At 50.1% G+C, this 20,509-nt stretch overlaps 2 protein-coding genes across 2 annotated transcripts; both read left to right on the top strand.

The window, feature by feature from the left end:
* The first annotated feature begins 1,850 nt into the window (after nucleotides 1–1,850).
* On the top strand, nucleotides 1,851–6,460 carry LOC118260667 (keratin, type II cytoskeletal 5-like). The gene is made up of 9 exons (XM_035571081.1): nucleotides 1,851–2,498; nucleotides 3,309–3,529; nucleotides 4,020–4,080; nucleotides 4,426–4,521; nucleotides 4,641–4,805; nucleotides 4,936–5,061; nucleotides 5,380–5,600; nucleotides 5,721–5,755; nucleotides 6,000–6,460. The coding sequence occupies exons 1-9, from the start codon at nucleotides 1,851–1,853 to the stop codon at nucleotides 6,458–6,460; spliced, it is 2,034 nt and encodes a 677-aa protein (XP_035426974.1).
* Nucleotides 6,461–11,093: 4,633 nt separating this feature from the next.
* Nucleotides 11,094–17,405, top strand: LOC118260636 (keratin, type II cytoskeletal 6C-like). Its single transcript, XM_035571031.1, has 9 exons — nucleotides 11,094–11,678; nucleotides 12,263–12,477; nucleotides 14,208–14,268; nucleotides 14,798–14,893; nucleotides 15,188–15,352; nucleotides 15,793–15,918; nucleotides 16,353–16,573; nucleotides 16,931–16,965; nucleotides 17,092–17,405. The coding sequence occupies exons 1-9, from the start codon at nucleotides 11,094–11,096 to the stop codon at nucleotides 17,403–17,405; spliced, it is 1,818 nt and encodes a 605-aa protein (XP_035426924.1).
* The last annotated feature ends 3,104 nt before the right edge of the window (nucleotides 17,406–20,509 follow it).

The following is a 20,509-nucleotide window of genomic DNA, read 5'->3' as shown; positions in this document are numbered from 1 at the left end:
CTAAATTGACAATTCCCTCTTTCTTCTGGCAGCCCCACCCTTAATGCCATTATATTCATTCACCTCTAATATCTGATCAGAACCCGTTTGTCAGCTTCAGGACAATCTGCCCTTACTGGGGTCAAGAAAGCATGAAGACAATCTCATTTTCCCATCGCACCCGGGCTTTGAATTTTACGCAAATAATGAAGACGTTCATGAATTTCAGGTAACATCCCGGGTAGCTTCAGCCCAACATTTTCCCAGAGAGAAGCGAGACGATGTGCACCAACCAGGAATTTCACACTGCAATGGGAAATTCAGTTTGTGACCCAACTCTCCTGGTTTGAGCCTGACTGGCAGCATTTCTCCAGGGATCATCAGATATTTGATCTTCTGTAGTCGGTAGGACACGAAGCACCTGCTTAATTTTTCTTCCAGAGATGCCAGTGGGACTTTAGCTCATACTTAATGGTTTTGTGCCACTGGGGCACATGAGTGTATTTCACAGGGCATGCGGAGTCCTGTCCTGCAAACACGGAGACAGATGTCTAAGTCCCAGTCATGCGCACAGCACGGGCAATGCCAGCAGGAGAACAACATGCTGAAAACGAACAGAATTCTTAAACACAAAGAATAAAATACTGTAAACATTGCTGTTCCACACAGACTGAGAGGCCAGAAAATGCCACCACACCCTATTGACTTTGCTCTTTTTCCCAAGGATTTCAGGAAGTAAAATCAACAGAATTTGTGGGAGTATTTTTCATGCTGGTTAAATCTTTGCTTTTGGCTGCATTTTGAATGGAAAGGTTCAAAGATTTCAAAAAGAAATCGCACCTGTAAAGAGCTAGAAATTCAAGACTGATTGCACCCTGATGTTAAACATGCAAATAATACAATTCCACAAAGCTGGGCAAAATATTTTTTCAGAAAATCTGTCTCTTTCATTGAAATGTTTTTTAGATCAAGATGGAAATGTATCAGCCACATCATCAGATGACTGGAGGCAGTGCAAGGGCCACCTCTGGGTGGGATGGAGTTGTCCTCTGGAGATGCCAATATGTCTAGAAAGGCAGCCTAGAAAACCTGCCATAGACTAAACACCTAATATTAAATAGTCAAAATTCGAGATGACACCTAAATATAGTGTCTCAGAGGCAAATCATGGATCAGGGCCTCTTTGTGATTGGTACTGAGTCAGCTCAAAAGATGGTCTCTGCCCAACAAGTGTGAACAGTCAAGGGCAACTGGATAAATCAGAGCCCTGAGCAAGATGTCAGGCTTCGTGAACATCACACCTGCACTTTGCCTTTGGGCAAAGAAATGAAATATTTTCATTCAGATGAAATCTTTTTGTTCAGTTTTAGCCATTTTAGTTTTACTACGTTTCATTCAAGTTACTTCAGAGGAGCCTGCACTAAGCTCCACGCTGATCTACTACATCTTGTAAGTATGGTAGGAGTATCAGGGTAGCTATTTCTCTTTTTCACCCTTTTTTGTTTCATTTATTTTGCTTTGCAGAAAGGAAGTTAAATAATGCACCTCTGCAAGCATACAGCAGCTTTGCACTAGGGCTGAGCAATTCCTGCCAGAAATCACAGTTAGATAACTCTTCTAGCTGAGCAGATTCAAGCTGGCTCCAAGAGGTGTGTTTGAGTGCAATCACTGTTTAACAAGTTTCAAGAAGACAGCTGGCTGCTTGGCACGTCAAAACCATGAAGGCACTAAATTGATCTCTGGACTTCCATGCAACCAAGCCCAGATCCCCAGAGGGATAAAAAGGGCATCCCGCACCCTCTTCCATCAGAAAGCTGCACTCTCCCAGCTTGCTGCTTTATGCCTGTGCCGGGCCGTGATCTCCTGCTGTGATGAACCGGCAGACGTACAGCATGAGAGCCGGCGGTGGAGGCAGATCTTACAGCGCTGCCTCAGCTGTCATTCCCACTGGCAACAGGGCTGGCTTCAGTTCGATGTCTGTTGCACGATCTGGAGGAGGTGGAGGAGGTTTTGGAAGGCTCATTGGAGGAGGTGGCGGCGGCGGTGGGTTCGGCAGCAGGAGCCTCTACAACCTTGGTGGTACCAAGAGGATATCCATCGGGGTTGGAAGCAGCTACAGGACTGTTTTCGGGGGTGGAGCCGGTGGCGGCGGTGGACTTGGTGGCAGCGGAGCTGGTGGTGGTTTTGGACTTGGTCTCGGTGGTGGAGGTGGTGGATATAGCTTGGGTGGAGGTGCTGGTGGGCTTGGCTTTGGTGGGGGACAGGGAGGTGGTGGAGGGTTTGGCTTTGGTGGAGCAGGGGGCCTGGGAGGACTTGGCGGAGGGCTGGGTGGCAGCAGGAGTCCGGCAGGATTTGGTGGTGGCCCACCGGGAGTCGGTACCATCCAAGAAGTGACGGTCAACCAGAGTCTCCTGGCACCCCTGAACCTGGAGATCGATCCGAACATCCAGCAGGTGCGGAAAGATGAGAAGGAGCAAATCAAGACCCTTAACAACAAATTTGCTTCTTTCATTGACAAGGTGAGATTTCATCAAGCACTGTGGAACTGTGCTAGGGAGCAAGACAGTCTTGTACCTACAAAAATATAGCTTCAGAAATCTTCAGTCTATTGCATATTTCCTATCTGCATGTTTTTAATAAAGTAATCAAAAAAGAACCTACTTCTAAACAGTTACAAGGCAGAAAGCTAGACATTGAAAACTAGTAATGAGGATTCAGGTTTTGTGCCTGAGAAATAAGATATATTATCTCAAATTAGAGTAAGCCAGTTGCTTAACCTAGCTGTCTTTGCGAGGTATCACAGCAGAGGTGCTGCTTCTTTTGTCCAGCTTTATTGTCTGAAAGCTAAGGTCCTTCTTATATAGACTCAACGTAAGTCCTTTCTCAGCTTTTCTTTCTCTAAATACCTTATATGTAGTACACATGAGCAAGAGAAGAGGCAATTAAGTACCTGTCTTTTAACCTGTAGTACTCAGATATTAGCATTAATTAAGGAAGATAAATATCACTTGCAAAGAAGGAAAAAAACGAAGGATGTTAAAGAAAGCAAGTGATGAAAGAGCTGAACCCACATTTTCTAATGATTACTCATTGGCTTCCTGAATTAAATTGTCTCTAATTAGAATTGTCCACCAGTGGCAAATTTGCTTAGCTACTGGATGGGCAAACATAGCGCTGGATAATCTGGATGATATTCACAGCTGGATTTAACACTCCTGGTTTGGGATTCACTTGGTTTGTGCTATTCATCAGTCCCAGTTACTGTCCCTTGGCCATCAGCACACTCACAGGCTTCTTACGCTAACCTTCTTCTGCTTCCCAATGCTCAGGTCCGCTTCCTGGAGCAGCAGAACAAGGTGCTTGAGACCAAATGGACCCTCCTGCAGGACCAGGGTCAAAAAAACAGTGCAGGCAAAAACAACCTGGACCCACTCTTCGAGGCTTACATCAACAACCTGAAAAAGCAGCTGGCCAACCTGCTCAACGAGAGAGGACGCATGGATGGGGAGCTGAAGAACATGCAAGACCTTGTTGAGGATTTCAAGAACAAGTGAGTGCCTGTTCAGCGGCACATCCAGGCAGCCTGGGGTGAAATGGGATGCAAATGGTTCAGTTTAGCATTAGGCAGTAGGATTCGTCTCACTTAAACCTAGCTTTCTCAAGGACAAACACCTAGCTTGAGATATTCATCAAATTTTCTATGAGAAAGGGAGAAAAAGGATCTCCAGTCTGTGCTCTAGTCCATAACACGGCACCTGATGAATCTCCCTCTAATAAACAGCTCTCATGAGGGACCTCTCCCTGCAAAGCCCCTGCCTTCTGGCACAACAGGAGAAAAATGGTCCATCAATTTTTTCCAATCAGAAAATGCAGGCTCAGCCAGGACATGACAACTTGTGATGAGACTTGCAAAGGAAAATCCTCTGTAACTGCTTTACTTAAAATGTCATACCCAGCCCAAATAATCTTGCAGTCCTCCCTGTACAACTTTTCTGCTTATTGAGACATGATCCAGCACATCTTTCCCTTTACCCCTCTAGATATGAAGAGGAAATCAACCGACGCACAGCAGCAGAGAATGAATTTGTGGTGCTGAAGAAGGTGGGTGAGACAGGAGTTTTAACGGATGCTGAGCATTGCGTAGGCTGGGAGAGCTCTAAAGGGTGGGAGATCTCATGGAGCTGCATCTTTGTCCTTTAAAAGCTGACAGTTGGGTTATGGTTTTGGGGGAAAGGAATGAAGGGGGTTGAAAGAGGATGGAAGTAAATTCTTGTCCCACAATATACACACACTCGCCTGGGCTGAACAGACCACGTAGAAATAAAGATGCTTGGCAGTGCCAGGAATCCCAGGTCCCAAGCCCATCTCTGGGCTTGGTCAGTCCTTGGCTGAGCTAAAGAAGAGGTACCAGGTGCTGCAGATGGGCCCATAGTTCTTCTTTTCCAGGATGTGGATGCTGCTTACATGAATAAGGTGGAGCTGGAGGCCAAGGTGGATGCGCTGACCGATGAACTCAACTTCCTTCGAGCCCTCTATGATGCGGTACAAACACCCCCCTCCCCTGATTTCTGTCCTGCTGCCACCCTGGGCAGTGAACGCCATTCTGTGGCACGTGAAGAGGTAAGTACAGCTGCCATGGGACCCTGTGTGCTTCCCCACAGGAGCTGGCTCAGCTCAGCGCACAAGTGTCCGACACTGCTGTCATTCTGTCAATGGACAACAACCGGGACCTGGACCTCAGCAGCATCATAGCTGAAGTCAAATCTCAGTACGAAGACATTGCCAACAGGAGCCGGGCTGAGGCAGAGGCTTGGTACCAAACCAAGGTGAGCAGAACCATGGATGCCGTGGATGTATTTCTGGGAAAAGTCACTGCTGTCCCTGTGTGAGGCTGTTTAAGCCACATCTTGCCCACTTGGAGGGCTCAGACTGTTCACTCTTCCTCCTGAACCTCAGTACGAAGAGCTGCAGGCCACAGCTGGGAAGCATGGGGATGATCTGCGCAACACCAAGGGGGAAATCTCTGAGCTCAACCGGCTGATCCAGAGGATCCGGGCAGAGATAGAGAACACGAGGAACCAGGTAGGAATGGCAAAAGATGCTCATGGAGCCCTGTTCTGTGGTCCCTTAGCAGCTCTCTGCTGTCTGTCACCATACTGCTGATTGGAGAGACATCAGCAGCCACAGAGCATGATGTACCGGAAAGGGTACTGCACCACACCACACACAAAATCATCCTTGTAGGCTGGCATTTCAACTCCAGCAATGTTAGCTATGGTAGAATGACCTCAGTCTTAACCATTGCTCATAAACACCCTGGCCAGAACGGTTTTCTTCCTTGGCTAAGTCTTACCCAAAGAGACAAGCAGCACTCAGGAGTTCCAATCCCTCCCCTTGCAGTGTGCCACGCTGCAAACGGCCATCGGAGACTCTGAGGAGCGTGGGGAGCTGGCCATCAAGGATGCCAAGGCAAAGATGACAGAGCTGGAAGATGCCCTACAGAAAGCCAAAGCCGACATGGCCCGGCAGCTGCGCGAGTACCAGGAGCTGATGAACGTCAAGCTGGCCCTGGACATCGAGATCGCGACCTACAGGAAGCTGCTGGAGGGCGAGGAGAGCAGGTGGGAACAAAATCCCTGCAGAAGGAATAGTGAATGTCACTGTTCCCCTGCCAGCAGGTTGGTTCTCCCACCTGCCTCTGTACTTTGTCTCTGACCTCCCCTTTGTCTGCCCTCCAACAGGCTGAGTGGCGAGGGACTCAACCCCATCAGCTACTGTAAGTATCACTGTGCTCGTTTTCCCTTGGGCCCATTGGGAGCAGAGCCTTTGAGCAACCGTGGGAAAAGGGAGGTTTTACCCAATTGCTCCATGTAAGACATTCAGAGCCTACCGGAACCATTAGCATGTGGGGACAGAAGTTGGGTTCAAGTCCCATGGGTCCAAGTCCCGATGACGGTGCTTTCTGCAACTGGGAGGTTGCCAGAGCAGATGTTCAACCCTCTGGTTGTATTTTCCTGCAGCGGTGATCAGCTCCAGCTCTGGACCAGCTGGCGGAGGTGGCCTGGGAGGAGGATTTGGTGGACTGAGCCTAAGCGGAGGAGGCGGTGGAAGCGGTTTTGGTCTTGGAGGAGGTGGTGGAAGCGGCTTTGGTCTTGGAGGAGGTGGTGGAAGCGGCTTTGGTCTTGGAGGAGGCAGTGGCCGTGGAGGCTACAGCTTTGGAAATGGAGGAGGACTTGGACTCAGCGGTGGTGGTGGTCTCGGAGGTGGATTTGGAGGAGGCAGCAGTCTCGGCATCTCTAGCGGTCTTGGCTACGGAGGAGGTGGCAGCGGCGGCAGCAGTGGGCTGAGCACTGGAGGGGGGAATTTCAGCTCTGGAAGTGCAAAAGGCACCAACCCAGGTGTGAAAATCGTCTCCAAAACCTCCTCCAGCAAAAAGAGCATAAAAAGCCAAAGCCTGAAGAATGTTACGCAGCCTGAGTAAAACCAACACCGGACCCTCCCCGAAACCATCGCTTCTGCCTTGCTCCCGCATCGCCCCTGCACACCACCACCCCTCCATCTGCTCTGCCCCGGCTCCTCGCACCATAGTTCTTAAGCATTTGGGTCCCACCTCAAGAAAAACAGCGGAGCACGAGCTAACCAGATCTCTCAAAATACCTGGAACAGGTTTAAAAGGCAAACATGGGTCTAAGTGATTTTCTGAATTGGGAATTGTCTTTTGGGGGTTTGGTTTGTTTTTTAATGAGTCCGAGCAGTTTGTAATTGCAGCTAGCTGACAGCCATCAGCCAACACAGATCAAAAAGCAGTGCAGATGCAATAACTGGGGTTTTTAGCTTGGTTTTGCATTCACGGTTCTGGCCTGCAGAAGACCGGGGACAGGCTGGGACCTTGGCTTCAATCCAGCCTGCTTTGCCCTCCCTGCTGGGATGAACCAAACTCACCCCTTCAAGTTAAGCAACTTGTTTTCATATACACGTGAGGGATTTTTTTTCTGCTATGTAGAAATACCTAGGAGGTTACTGAAAGATCCCAAGCAGTGATTTGCAAGCTTGTTGCCCCTCTTAAAATATCTCTTATTATGGGAGCACAGAGCATATTAGGTGTGATTTCTGAGTCACTGCAAAATCAGCCTGAAGGGCCATGTCCATGCTGCTCCTTGGGGTATTTCGGCTATTCACTGTGTGTGGGTTTCTCTGCCAAAAGAGATGCGTTTGGGAAACCAAAAAGTGAAGTCAGGTCTCAGCCCAGCACATGGGAAACATGGCAATTGGGAGCAGGCACCCAAAGGGACACCAGTGCCCCCCTTCTGATAGAATTTGCCCCTCTAGGACTCCACTCTGTCTGTTTTTATTTTTGTGAAAATACCATAAGAAAGAAAATTGCAGCTTTTTATACTTCAGTGATAGTGAAATGATGCTGTGTTTTCCTTCCCTTCTCTTTTGGGAACATGTCCAATAAAACTTGATTGTAATTTATTTGTTCCTACATGTTTTTGCTCTAAAGCACAACCAGCAGCATGAAATACTTCCAACCTTCAGCGGAGTGAACGGGAGGAGGCTTTTGTTTCACTTTTGGGGAAAAAGTTTCAAAATTCTGATTAAAATAAATACTGAAAAGCTTGAAATGAGGTGCATGCTGTCACGAAACAAACCGAAGAATGTGGAAAAAGAGGAGGAGGGGGGTGGTTTATCCATCAAGCAACAAAAAAATTAGTCACCATTCATTTCTTAGCCCATTACTGTTGTTAATCCAAAAGCCTTTCTTTTTGGCAGGGAGGTTTTTGCACGGCTCTACTAGCTCAGACAGAAAAAAAAAAAAAAAAAAAAGCATTCAATTTTTGCTTTCTCAAAAGACACAGCAAAACCTAGCATCTGGGGGAGGATTTTATCAGGACAATCTAGACAGAGGATGGGTTTCGGTGAGCTGGAACAGAGCAACTTACCACATGATGCAGGTGTTTTGGTCACTGCAAAAGGAAAAAAAAAAAAAGAAAAGGGAAAAAAAAGAAAACCTCAGACAAACACTCATGCCTTATTGCATTTCAAAGAGTCAGACGCTTTGCTCTCCTCTGACCTCTCAACATCCCAGCTTTTCATAACCCTGCACAGCAAATGGGCAGGAGCGAGTGAGCACACACCAGCCCCGCGGGTTTGCAGTAGACGCTCACAAGCTCCCCAGCAAAACCTCGCTGAAACCCAAATGCACCCAAACACAGAAGCACCCAGTTTCCCTTCACTCAGAAAATCAAGGGAGCCGCAGTAAAAGAGACCAAAGTCTGGGGACAAAACCCCTCAGCCCCTGCTGCCACAGAGGATGCTAATTTTTGGACAGATTGGTCAGAAATTAGCAAAGGTTAAAAATAAACTGTGAGTCATCTTGATTTCTGTACTTGCCTGTGCTAATGCTGACTTACACAGCACGGCATGAATCAATGCAGCTAAAGACAACCTAACCTTAACTAACCCTACCAGTTCTGAATGTCTTTCTTCCCAGTTTGGGGTGAAAAAAAAAAAAGCAAATAACAGCCCAAAAGAGAGGCGGTGATGCTGAAAGGCAGCCAGACTCCTGCAAACATCTCAAACCTCTCAGCTGGCCCCATTCCCCCTCCCCAGGACATGATTCCTCCAGCGGTGCCCTCTCCCAGCAGGCAACCCCTGCCTCCAACAAATCCTGCCTCCCAAACTGGCACCCGCTGTGTGAGCAGCCTTCCCTTCCGAGGGGGCAAATTCGAGGAGGACAGTGCATGTGAGTGACAAAACCACGCAAGGGGATTTTGTGGGACTGAGAGATACTGCAAGAATTTTCCGTGTTTTTTCTTTTTTTGTGCCTAAACCATCATTTGCTTTGCCCTTTGTAATATTCCACTTAATTACCGTTGTCTGCAGCAACAGGCTTTCCTAGAAGAGCTGGGGAGGTAATGACTACCTTAAACATGAATCCTTTCTCTTTTCTTTAATTAAAGCATTTGCAGCCTGTGCTCTGGTTCCCAGGTGTGACTTTGCATAGCTCTTTGGAAGTCAAAGGCAGGCTCCCGGCCTCTGCTGCCTGGCCCCCTTCCACCGGATCCAGCTCACATGTGCCAACTCCCATCTGCAGGCTTAGGAAACCAAACCTCCGTACATCTGCCACGTTTCCAACACAATTTATTTAGTTTCAATACCAGTATAAGCCTGGTAACATTCCTGGGATTGCTGCTGATCCAAACCAGCAGCAGTTACTGGGGTTACCTGCATCACCCATGAAATCAGGGCTCAGGGCTGGCTACAGCCGCTTCAGGATGTGCGAGCGTGAGTGCAGGTTTCCTGGGAATTTTGGCATTTCCAGCACATTGCACAGCACCCAGCGGGTTCCTGGTCTCCACTCCCGAGGCGAGAGCACCCCCTTGCTACCGCCCAGCTTGCTCCCGTGCAGCACGCCCGGTGATCAGCTCCCCAATAGCTCGCCCGAACGCGCTTCGGGTGCTCGTGACTCACGCTATTGGCAATAGGTGGTGACAGGAGCGCTTGCAGGAGATGATAGTTGTGAGCGCCGGCTTTTATGATTGCAATGAGGAAAACAAAAAAAAAATCCCTTCTGCTCAGGTTCTTTCAAGTTCCCAGACAGAGAAAACGGCAGTTGGAAGCACATCAACAGAAACAAGCTATGAGATGCTGCAGATACCCTTAAGCAACTCATTTTGGATTAAGTTCCCGTACTTATTGCTCACGTAGCCAATTTCAAAAAATCTTTTTGATTCAGTTTTATCTCTCCACTGTGCACTATTAGTTCATCTGACACACAACCCGATGGAGGTCGGTGGCCCTCGCAGCACAAGGATGTAGCTGGGCTGAGTTCGCTTTGCAGACTTGCTTTGGGTGGGAAGGAGGGGATATCTCTTGTAACCCACATCCAGCTCTTTGTGGGCACGAGGGAAGAGGTCCTGGCTTTTCTGTCTTTGCATCATCCCAAAACATGACCCAGCCCCATCGCAGCTCCTGGGTTCACGTGAGAGCTCAAGATTGAGGGGACAAAGATGTTTTAGAAAATCATCCGACTGCATGATCTCAGCAGAGTGAAGGAGGGGTGGGAGGAAGCTGGAAGGAAAGTGTGTGAATTCCCCTACAGAGAATGTCTTGAGGAGCCAGCAGTGACGTGGAAACTGCTGGTTAGAGGGTAAATATGGGGGGGGGAGTGATAAAAATACCACTTCACAGAGAGCTTTTGAACCCTCTGCCTGACGAGAAGACTCAAAACAAATGCAACCCTTTCAATCATCTCTTTAATATCTATTTTAGAAGTGCCAGAGTACTATTTAACACAGTTTCACATTAGTTTGGAAGGGCGATTCCCTTGCTGTCTTTGAAAGCCACGATAACTAATTTCTCAGTTCCTCCTGCAAAGAGGAGAGGCAACTTTTTGGTAAGATCCCAGAAAATACTACCAGGAGACAACTTCCACCCAGCTCTTCTCCACTAGCCTGCAATCCTTTAGAGCCCTTTTCTAAAAGAAATCAAAATAGCAGTGCTGAGAAGTAAAATCACCTCCAGCCTCAGCTTTCCCAAGCCAACAACAGGGCATGCACACCGCGACAGGGCAGTCTTGGAAAGATCAGCCCCTGTCTGTGCTGCCCTGTTCGCCGTGTGAAGTGTTGAACCCTAAACTGCACCGCACCTTGCAAAGGCTTCAGCTCAAGGAAGCTCACTGCAATGGGTGAGCCCTGGCTGGCATAAGGAAAACTGGCTCCCAGGGTCTCGGGAGAATCATGTTGCGTCCTGCTCGTGAGCGCAGACCTCGGCGAGTCGTCCCATTCAATTCTCATTTCATGACTCAGAGCGCCAGGCTTTGGGGGTGGGGGGAGCTCCCTCACTCCGTTACTTTCTTGCCTGCAAACAATGCATTTTTCAGCGCCTCGCTGTAGCCTAGGTGTGTTTGACAAGGCAAGTTGCTGCAAGGCACGTCAAGTTCTGAATTCCCGTGCCAAGTTTTCCAAGCAGATAAAAGAGGAGGCTCCCGAGCTCTCCCATCACAGGGGTTTCTGTCTCCGTTGCCCTCTGCTCCTTTCCTGCTGCTCAGCTTTTATTCACCAGCTTTTTTTTCCGTCCTGCTCTTTGCATTTCCAATTGAACAAGCCACCATGAGTCGGATCTCTTACAGATCATCAACTGGAGGGGGCATGAGGGGCTTTAGCTCAGGCTCTGCTATCGTAGGAGGTGGCAGTGGTACCAGAAGCAGTTTTAGCTCCGTCTCTGTCTCCAGAGTTGGAGGAGGAAGAGCTGGAGGTGGAGGAGGCTTCGGAGCTGGTGGTGGCTTTGGCAGCAGAAGTCTCTATAACTTAGGTGGAAGTAAAAGAATTTCCTACAGCTCGGTCGGCGGAGGTCTACGGAGCGGAGCTGGTGGTGGATACGGCTTTGGTGGAGGAGCTGGCTTTGGTCTTGGCTATGGTGGTGGAGCAGGCGCTGGTTTTGGCTTAGGAGGAGCTGGTGGTGGTGGCGGCTATGGGATGGGTGGTGGATTTGGACTGGGAGGTCCTGGATTTGGTGGTCGAGGTGGCCCCGGGTTCCCTGTTTGCCCACCCGGTGGCATCCACGAAGTGACCGTCAACCAGAGCCTCCTGGCACCCCTCAAGCTGGATATTGACCCAGAAATCCAGAAGGTGCGAACACACGAGCGGGAGCAGATCAAGACCCTCAACAACAAATTTGCCTCCTTCATCGACAAGGTGAGAGTTCGGTCTTAAACACCAGCCCGTGCATATTCTCAGTTGCCTCGGGAAAGAAGAACAGGAAGAAACTTCTTCTGGAGTTGGAGGCTTGCCTGAACTAATCCCAGCCAACAAACAGCACAGGTTTGGCTGAAAACTAAGAATTGTCTTATGCTCTTTGCAAGGATGAGTTTTTCAGCACCTCATTTTGCTAAATTGGAAATCCCCCCTTCCACATAAAAAATTTACTGGGCACTGGATGGATCTTGCACTGGTTGTAAAATTGCAAAGCTCCACACCTCTCAATGGGATACTACCAGTTTAAACCAGTAAGGTGGGCTGAGCATGCAGTGGGGGGAGATACAGCTAAAGTTGCAATTACAGGTGCTTGGCCTGCTTAATGGCTCTTGAAAATTCTCCCCAAGCATATCAGCTTCTTGTGCTACTTTGCAGAATTTGGTGCCCTAAATTCCTGTGGGAAGATCCTAATTCCAATCTCTTTGCCATCTCTTTCCCTGTTGAACAATCCCTCCTTTCCCTGGCAGGGGACTTTGTGCGCCGTTCGGATGGGTTTCAGCGCGTGCCTGCTTTTGTTTTCTCAGGTGCGATTTTTGGAGCAGCAGAACAAAGTGCTGGAGACCAAATGGAGCCTCCTGCAAGAGCAGGGCCACACGGTCACCAGGAAGTCCCTGGAGCCCCTTTTCGAAGCCTACATCAACAACCTCAGGCGGCAGCTAGACAGTCTTATGGGAGAGAGGGGACGGTTGGACTCTGAGCTGAGGAACATGCAGGACATGGTGGAAGACTTTAAGAACAAGTAAGAGATTGCGTTCTGTAGATTAATAGATGTGAAAATCAGGGCAGGCGGTTTGCGCTCCCTGGCGCATGCCTTGCATTTGCACTGGGTTCCTCTTCCCAGCAAAATGAACATACAAAACCGAAATTTGGTCGCAGTTACCTCTAGCTATGTCGGTTGCATGCAGGCTCAGAATTTAGGACAGGATTCATTCACCCACAGAAGCAGCTCCATTGTATGGAGGTCCTGGTCAGATCCCTCGGGCTTCCCAAAACAATACCTGAAAATAGCAAAATGTGTAGCTCGTGAGTATGAATGACATGCAAAAGGGGATGAAACATAGCCATAAACAGCCAGCTCCAAAAATCCCCAATTTTTTCTTTTTGCAAAGGAAGTTCCTAGCTTCCAGAGGGGCCCAGGCAACCCGCATGTGCTCGGCCTCACTCACCTCTGATCACGTGGAAGATGCTCAGCTCTTTTTTTTTGCCCGTTGCCTCAGCTCCCCCTCAAGTAAACCAGAGAAAAGAATTTTCCTGGGGTGGCAATTAGTCCCAGCCTGAGATAAGGCATCCAGCAAAGGCGGGATGAATCATTTTAAGGGCATGCCAGCCAGTGTCTGCTGACTATGAGGGACATTTAGGTGGTTTTTTTAGGTGAAGCAGTTCAATTTTCTTTGGCTGGAGTCTGAAGAGAACAATATCTTCCTTATGCAACCAGATGGCCAAGTGCAAACTTGAGAAAAACACCCTGGAGGACTGAGATGTGTTTATGCCAGAGAGCTAAGCATGTGAATAGATTTTTGGGGTGGGGGATATGTATCGGCATTTAGAGCTGACAGGATGGGCTGACATGAATTAGCTTCCGTTATGTTGTCCTTGGGTACATTTCAGGTCTCGGTATGCATTATAGGCTTTTAGAAACCCTGATTAGTAGAAAAATGACAAATTATATTGTCTGGATTTTGGAGCTACTACCTGGGCAAGAGAATGCATTTTGTTTCAAGTCTGGAGCTAGATCCCAGTCCACGGGCTCATGTTCACTTCGTCTCCTGTCCACCCAGAGATCCAGGTGCAGGGATATCTCTGCCAGTGGGAGTGAAAAGACTGGCATAAACCTGCCTTTCAAATCCAGGTCTTAGCCGCAACAGCCCCCACATTCTGTCTACTTTCTAGCTAAGCCCTGCCCTGATTATCTGATGAGAGGATGTTGCTCAGAGCCATAAAAAGTTCCCCAGAAACATAATCTGAGGCTTACTTAATGATCTGCTCTTGCACAACCATGGTTAAAGAATCACAGAACTTTTTTTTTTAATTAAATGCTGCAGCAGGTTATTCAGAGCCATTAGCATTATTAAAATATCAAATATCAAACTATTACATTATTAGCTATTGCAGTCCAGGCTGAAAGCTTTTGCATAACTTTGCTTTGGTCAAAGGTCACCACGAATACTTGCTGCTGCTTCTTACTGCAAAGGGCTCTGATCCTGCTCACATCTACGCATGAGCTTGACTTTAAGGGCAGTGATTGGATTCTTTTAATTTTAGCTGGGACTACTCACACCATGGAGTCCCTGCAGGTTCAGAGTAACTGACCATTTGCTCTGCATCTGCTCTGGACTGTAAACAGCTGGGAATAAGGAATATATCTGTGAGCCGGAATTAATGATTTAGGACTGGAGTGGTCCCACCTCTGCTTCTCTGCCTCGGCTCTTCATTTCCACCCAAACTCTCTCCCTTTTTTTATCCTTACAGATATGAAGATGAGATTAACCGCCGCACCGGTGCAGAGAACGAGTTCGTGGTTCTCAAGAAGGTGAGTGAAGTGGGAGCCAGGGGGAGGGCAATGAAATGAGCTCAGCACACAGAGCCAAAGCAAAGCTGATGGGAGCTGGGGGTCTTCCAACCCCATGGTTGGGTCAGGCATTAGGATACGGTGTTGGCACGGCTAGGACTAGGTACTGGGCTGGGTACTCCTCTATATACCCCTACAAATGGGCACAACCTGCTCCAAGCCAAGGGTGCAGCACCTTTTGGCACAGTCGGAGGAGCTGCCCTGCTTTCTGGAGGTAGCTCCTCCGGCTGCAGCGCCAAACTCTTCGGCTGCCTGCTGTTCAGTCCCACTCTAACTCCAGTCACATCTCCATGAGTCTGAGCTTTGCCCTCTGCCCAAAACATCACTGTGGCTCACAACCAGTGTCTGGCATTATGTTAGAAAATGCCTTGATCATAGCGATATAAAAACAAGCCTAAAGATTAACGAACCTGGAAGCAGAGAGAGGGTCCTCCTGGTGTCCTTTTGTTTTGTGGTTTCACCGCGAAGTCTTTGGTTTTCTTTTCCTTAGGATGTGGATGGAGCTTACATGAACAAGGTTGAGCTGCAGGCCAAAGCAGATGCACTGGCAGACGAAATTAACTTCCTGAGAGCTCTCTATGAAGCGGTAAGCGGTCAGCCCTCCCTACAATAACATCCTCCACAGCTCCACGCCGTACAGTTTCCTGTGTCCCGGAGCTCCGTCCATCACACTCGGTGCTGTACAGCAGTAAAAGAAGAAGCAGTCACCACCTTTTTGAAATTATAACGTAGCCATAAGATAGAAATGATAGACAAGGAGAGGCAGAGTACAGAGAAATGCAAGAAAATGGCTTGGCAGAGAGGGCTCCAAAGCCATCTCGCATCAGCATGGTTTCCACCCCTGAGACCAGACAACTCAGTTTTTTTGCATCTTCTGCAGGAATTGTCCCAGATGCAGCAGCAAGTGTCTGACACCTCCGTGGTCCTGTCCATGGACAACAACCGCAACTTGGACCTCAACAGCATCATCGCAGAGGTCAAGGCGCAGTACGAGGACATCGCCAACCGGAGCCGGGCAGAGGCTGAGGCTTGGTACCAAAACAAGGTGGGTAAGCGGAATAACAGACTGATTTCTGTGCATGTTGCAACGGGCTCTTGCATACAGATGATTGCCGTTCTTTGCTTGTTAACCACTACGCTGGACCCACCTTACTTTCCCTGCTGTGAAACCGGAGGACAAGATGCCTAAATGCCTTGATCCTGGGCTCACACTGAGTCACTGGTGGATCTGGCCTTAGACGCAGAGCATTCCTCTTTTCCTTTCAGGTTCCTAATATTAGGTGACAACCCGTAGCAATGCAATAGCTGACTTTGTGGTGTATTTTAGCAACTATGGGCTGAGCTGCTATTCCATGGGCAGGTTGCTCCGAGGGCTGTAGTCCCCCTAGACCTGCACTTCATGCCCTGAAGGCCCCTCACCCTTCCCAGCCCCACTCAGCCTCCCCACGGCTCCTAACCAGCACTCTCCTCCTTTCTGCATCTCAGTACGAGGAGCTTCAGGTCTCCGCCGGGCGACACGGTGACGACCTGCGTAACACCAAGATAGAAATTTCAGAGATCAACCGGATGGTCCAGAGGCTGCGGAATGAGATTGAGAGCGTGAAGAAGCAGGTATGGTGGGGATGCTCCTGCATGGTGGATGGCAGACTCCAGACGTGGAAGGAGCCAGCTCCTAGCTTCACAGCAGGGCTGGAAGGCCAGGGGTCCACCCTGCGCTGAAGAGGGCAGGGCCATCTCTGTCTCTCCCTACTGAAGAAGGTCCCGTAATGTGAGGATGTGCTGTGATAGCTCCTTTCTTGCTGGGGAAGTGAGTTGTGAGCTTTCAGGTCACCCCAGCAAAGCAAAGAGCTGCAGATATTTCTCCTTTTTGTGGGAAACTGGACTATGACTGCAGCTCCCCCCAGCTACCCCGTGACACCTTTCTGACAGCCCCGAGGACTTCTCAGTGCCATGCTGGGAGCCACCGGCCAGTATCCACAATACCACAGCAATACTCAGCTTTGGGTAGGCCAAGATAAACCATTATTGGCTTCCCTTTCTTTTAGTGTGCCAGCCTCCAAGCAGCCATCGCCGAAGCGGAGGAGCGTGGGGAGATGGCCCTCAAGGATGCCAAAGCCAAACTGGCCGAGCTGGAGGATGCTCTGCAGAAAGCCAAGGCAGACCTGGCCCGGCAGCTGCGCGAGTACCAGGAGCTGATGAACGTCAAGCTGGCCCTGGACATCGAGATCGCGACCTACAGGAAGCTGCTGGAGGGCGAGGAGAGCAGGTGAGGACAAGCACGGGGTCCCGTTGCGTGCTGCTCTTCAGAGTAGAGCACGTTTCTTTGGGTCCAAAGACAGAGCTCACCCCAAGGGCCTGAAGCATCAAGAGACTTAAAAAGAGGGTAGAGAGAGGGGATATTTTAAAATGTGAGGTTTCTTGGAAAAGCTGGGTTTCTCCAGCTCTTGGCACCTGATGCACTAAGAAAAGTGAGCATTGTCACCTTTCACCTGTGATGCAGCCATACCCCACCAGAGGACCCTCCCTGCTGAAGGCCACAAAGTCTAATTAGCTGGTCCCAGTGGCCAGCGCTGTATCTTGCCTGTGCTTTCGCATTCTCACTTATGTCCCCCTTCCCCAACAGGCTTGCCGGAGAGGGAGTCGGAGCTGTGAGCGTCTGTGAGTACCTTCCCCCCCTTCCAGCCCTAGTCACCCATTCCCCTGCCATGGGGGCGATGGGCCAGGTACCTCCGCCTCGGGGACCTGCGGGTCCCTAAGGTGGGCACGCACCGTGTTCCCCTGCAGCCGTGGTGAGCAGCTCCAGCGGGATGGGCTATGGCGGCGGCGGCGGCAGCTGCCTGGGCATGGGCGGAGGTCTTGGCATGGGCGGAGGTCTTGGCATGGGCGGAGGTCTCGGCATGGGAGGCGGCGGCGGCAGCTACAGCATGAGCAGCAGCGGTGGAGGCTTCGGAGGTGGAAGCGGAGGCTTCGGCGGGGGGCTCAGCTACGGCGGAGGCAGCACCTTCAGCTCCAACAGCAGCCGAGGCGTCAGCTCCAGCACGGGAGGCAGCGTGCGGATCGTTTCCAAGACCACCACCAGCAAAAAGACCATCAGATAAGGATGGTGAGCCTGGCATTCCCTGTGCAGACGACGGTGTGTTTCCTGCCTTCTGAAAGCAAGTGCTGCCCTACAAATCAATGGTGTAAATAGCTGAGCTGCACCCTCTCCTCCCTCTGGCCTCATCCACTGGGGCAGTGGTGGGAGGCTAGGACCCCACTGCCAGAATATGAAGCACTTTTGGCTAAAGCATAGGTTGTAACAGGTCACCAACAGGGCTTTGGAGAGCCGTCACGGTCCCCAGCGGTGGCCCTCTTCCAGCACAGTCCTCACTACTCTCTTGTTCTCCCCACGAAGTCACAAATTTAAAGCAAAGTGGAAGCACTTTGCTGAATGGGGAAAGCCACGCTTGGTCACACGCATTTGTTTCATTCACCCTAAAACGACGGGACAGCCTTGTGAAACCACTCTCCTGGGTCTTCAGCAAGGAAAAGAGCTCCAAGATGCTCTAAAAGCCTCTGCCCACAACACGTGTTACAACCTCCAAATGTTTCATCTGCAACTAAAGATTTTTCCAGCCCCTTCTGTTTTCTCAGGCACCTGTGGGAAAGGTTACTGCTTTCTGTGTATATGAATTGCCACACTGATTTCTAACTCCTTGTGCCCATGGCTATAGCCTCTTCGTTTCCTACCATACTGTATTGTCCAATAAAGAGCATCTGTCATTTTTAAAATTTGCTGCTTCATTCTATTCTCTGCTGGGAATTGGGTATTGATGTGTGCTGTGCCCCAGCTGCAGAAAGGACTCTCTGCAGGCACTTCATGAGAAAGGACCTTGAGGAGATTGAGCTCAGGTTTAGGACCCAGACTCCCAGATGGCTCTGGGAAGGATGGAGAGGAGGGTGGGATGGATGGTCAGCCTGGCCACAGGTTCACACCGCAAACAGGAGCAAACCTCCAGAACTGCAGCAAGGACATGGTGAGAACAGCATCAAACGGTGGTGAGGGGTGGGAAGTTCTGCATTTGAGCCCCCAGGAGGGGAATGGCGCAGTCAGACATCACCATAACTGCGAAGGGAGGGAGGGCAGCACTAGCAAAGAGGGGCAGACACAGGGCGAAGCGCCCAATATTCCACCACGTGCAGTCTTTGGGCATCGTGGTTTCCCTTGCACCCATGAACATCTTGCTAAATGTTCCTTTGCAAGAGCTGTTTCGGGGCCTCAGATTCGTTTTTGACTGAACCTGAGGTCTTCCAAGCTGCCTGTAGCACCCAGCTGCCCAATTCCCAGCCACTCCCCAGGGGGTTTCTGAGACCTGCTGGGGCGAGGGTTTCAGCCAGGCTCCCGCGCTGTTCCTGGGCTCCCCCCTGTGGCTCCGAGGGCATCTCCTGGCTCTTGCTGCCTGCGAGGCTGCAAGGCCAGGCACCAATCCGGGCAGCTGGGGAAGCACGGGGTGAGCTGCGAACCTAGCCCGAAAGGACCGAGGAGCTGGAGCATGAAGCGAGGGGAGCAAAGGAGGGGTCTGCAGCCCTTTGGGGATGTCGTGCCCAAAGGACGAGCATCCCACCTTGCTCCCTGGCATCCATCAACCCACCCCTCATCCCCTGTAAAATCCAACCGGGGGTACCCCCAGGGAGGTTCCCAGGGAGGGAGAGGAGAAGGGGCAGCACTCATGGCTGCAAGGCAAAAACATCTCGTGCACAGTGTGCTGGAGCGCTCACCGCAGGGAAACACTTCCGAGCTCCTGAGCCCCCCGGACCCCAGGCACCCACTGTGCCACGCAGAGGTGTGTGAGCACCAGACAAGCCAGCCTGGTGTCTCCAGCAGGTGGGGACCCAGAGCAAGAGAAAGGCAGGGAGCTGCCCTGCAAGGGCTGGAAGCTGTGACAGGTCCTACTATGGGGCTTGGGGCTCACACCCATGGGCATCCCCTCCAGGACACGGGAAGGGGAAACAGCACCTTTGGAAAGCTGGGGCAGCCCGTTTGCACCCGGGGAGGCTTTGTGGAAAGGTGGGTGGTTGGGCTTCATCCGTTTAACTGTCTGCATCAGTCTGCAAGCATCTGACCACATTTCTTAGACTTAAGGAAATAGAGTGAAGCTAGCAAAGCAGTCTTCTTTGTAACAGGCAGGGCATCCCAATTGGGCTTTTATTATCAAACCACATATATACTTCTCCAAGAAAGCAGATGCTTTCTAATCATCTAGTTGCCATCTTCTAGTTTGCAGAGACCTGGAGAACACACAAATTCAAGTTAAACTTGACAAGCAATTTGAGCTGGCAACTTAAATATTGGGGGAAAAAAATAAACTAACATCTAATTTTAATATTTCTTATGGGAACGATTCTGTTTGTGGAATGCTGAAATATCTCCCCTTAACATTTCCCAAATGAAACACTGCAGCTTTTTGACTCAAAAGGAGATTTTCCATCCAAAAAAATTATTTTTTTTTTAATTTGCAAATGGTTTACATGGCTTAGAAACAAAGTACAACGTGAAATGGCTGCAGGGAAGGTAACGAAGGATGCAGCAAAACCAGCAGCGGAGCAATATCCCCAGCTCCCGTCTGAGAGGCACGTTCAGCCTGAGCGTCATTGTTTAACCAGGGCAGCGACATCCCGGCCGGAGGTTGGAGTCCGGCAGGCGAGCCGGGCTGCAGGCGATGCCACGTGCTGCAGGACAGCACCAGGGACCTCGGGGCTCACGCGCGGTGCAATGCAGCACTGCACCGTGAATAAACATAAGGCCCCAGCAACTCGGTGCACTGGGGCTGGGTGCGCTTTCCAGGACATGTGAATAATGCTTGTTTATCTTACCGGGTCTGAGAATGGTGCTGTTTGTTTTAATTGGGAGAAATTAAACTTCACACGAGTGCTATGGCTCTCTGCAAGGAACCTTGACCAGGAGCAGTCTCAGTGCAGGACAGAGCTGGGGGGCGCAGGACAGAGCTAGGGGGCGTGCCACGTGCCTGCACAGAGCTGATCCGAAATAACGGGGCTTTCCAGCAGCAGTACTTCAGTGCATGGGCTTCTTTATCAGGAGAAAATTTACACCCTAGGGCCACAAGAAAAGAGGAGATGTTACAATACTGCTGTGATAACCTCCAACACATGGAGCTTGGTGGAGATCAGAGCCAGAGCAGCCCTACTCAGGGATTAAAATTAC

Source organism: Cygnus atratus, chromosome 29, assembly GCF_013377495.2.
Source record: "Cygnus atratus isolate AKBS03 ecotype Queensland, Australia chromosome 29, CAtr_DNAZoo_HiC_assembly, whole genome shotgun sequence".
NCBI lineage: Eukaryota > Metazoa > Chordata > Aves > Anseriformes > Anatidae > Cygnus > Cygnus atratus.
The sequence above is the reverse complement of the archived record's forward strand: the minus strand, read 5'-3'. Positions and strand labels throughout refer to the sequence as shown.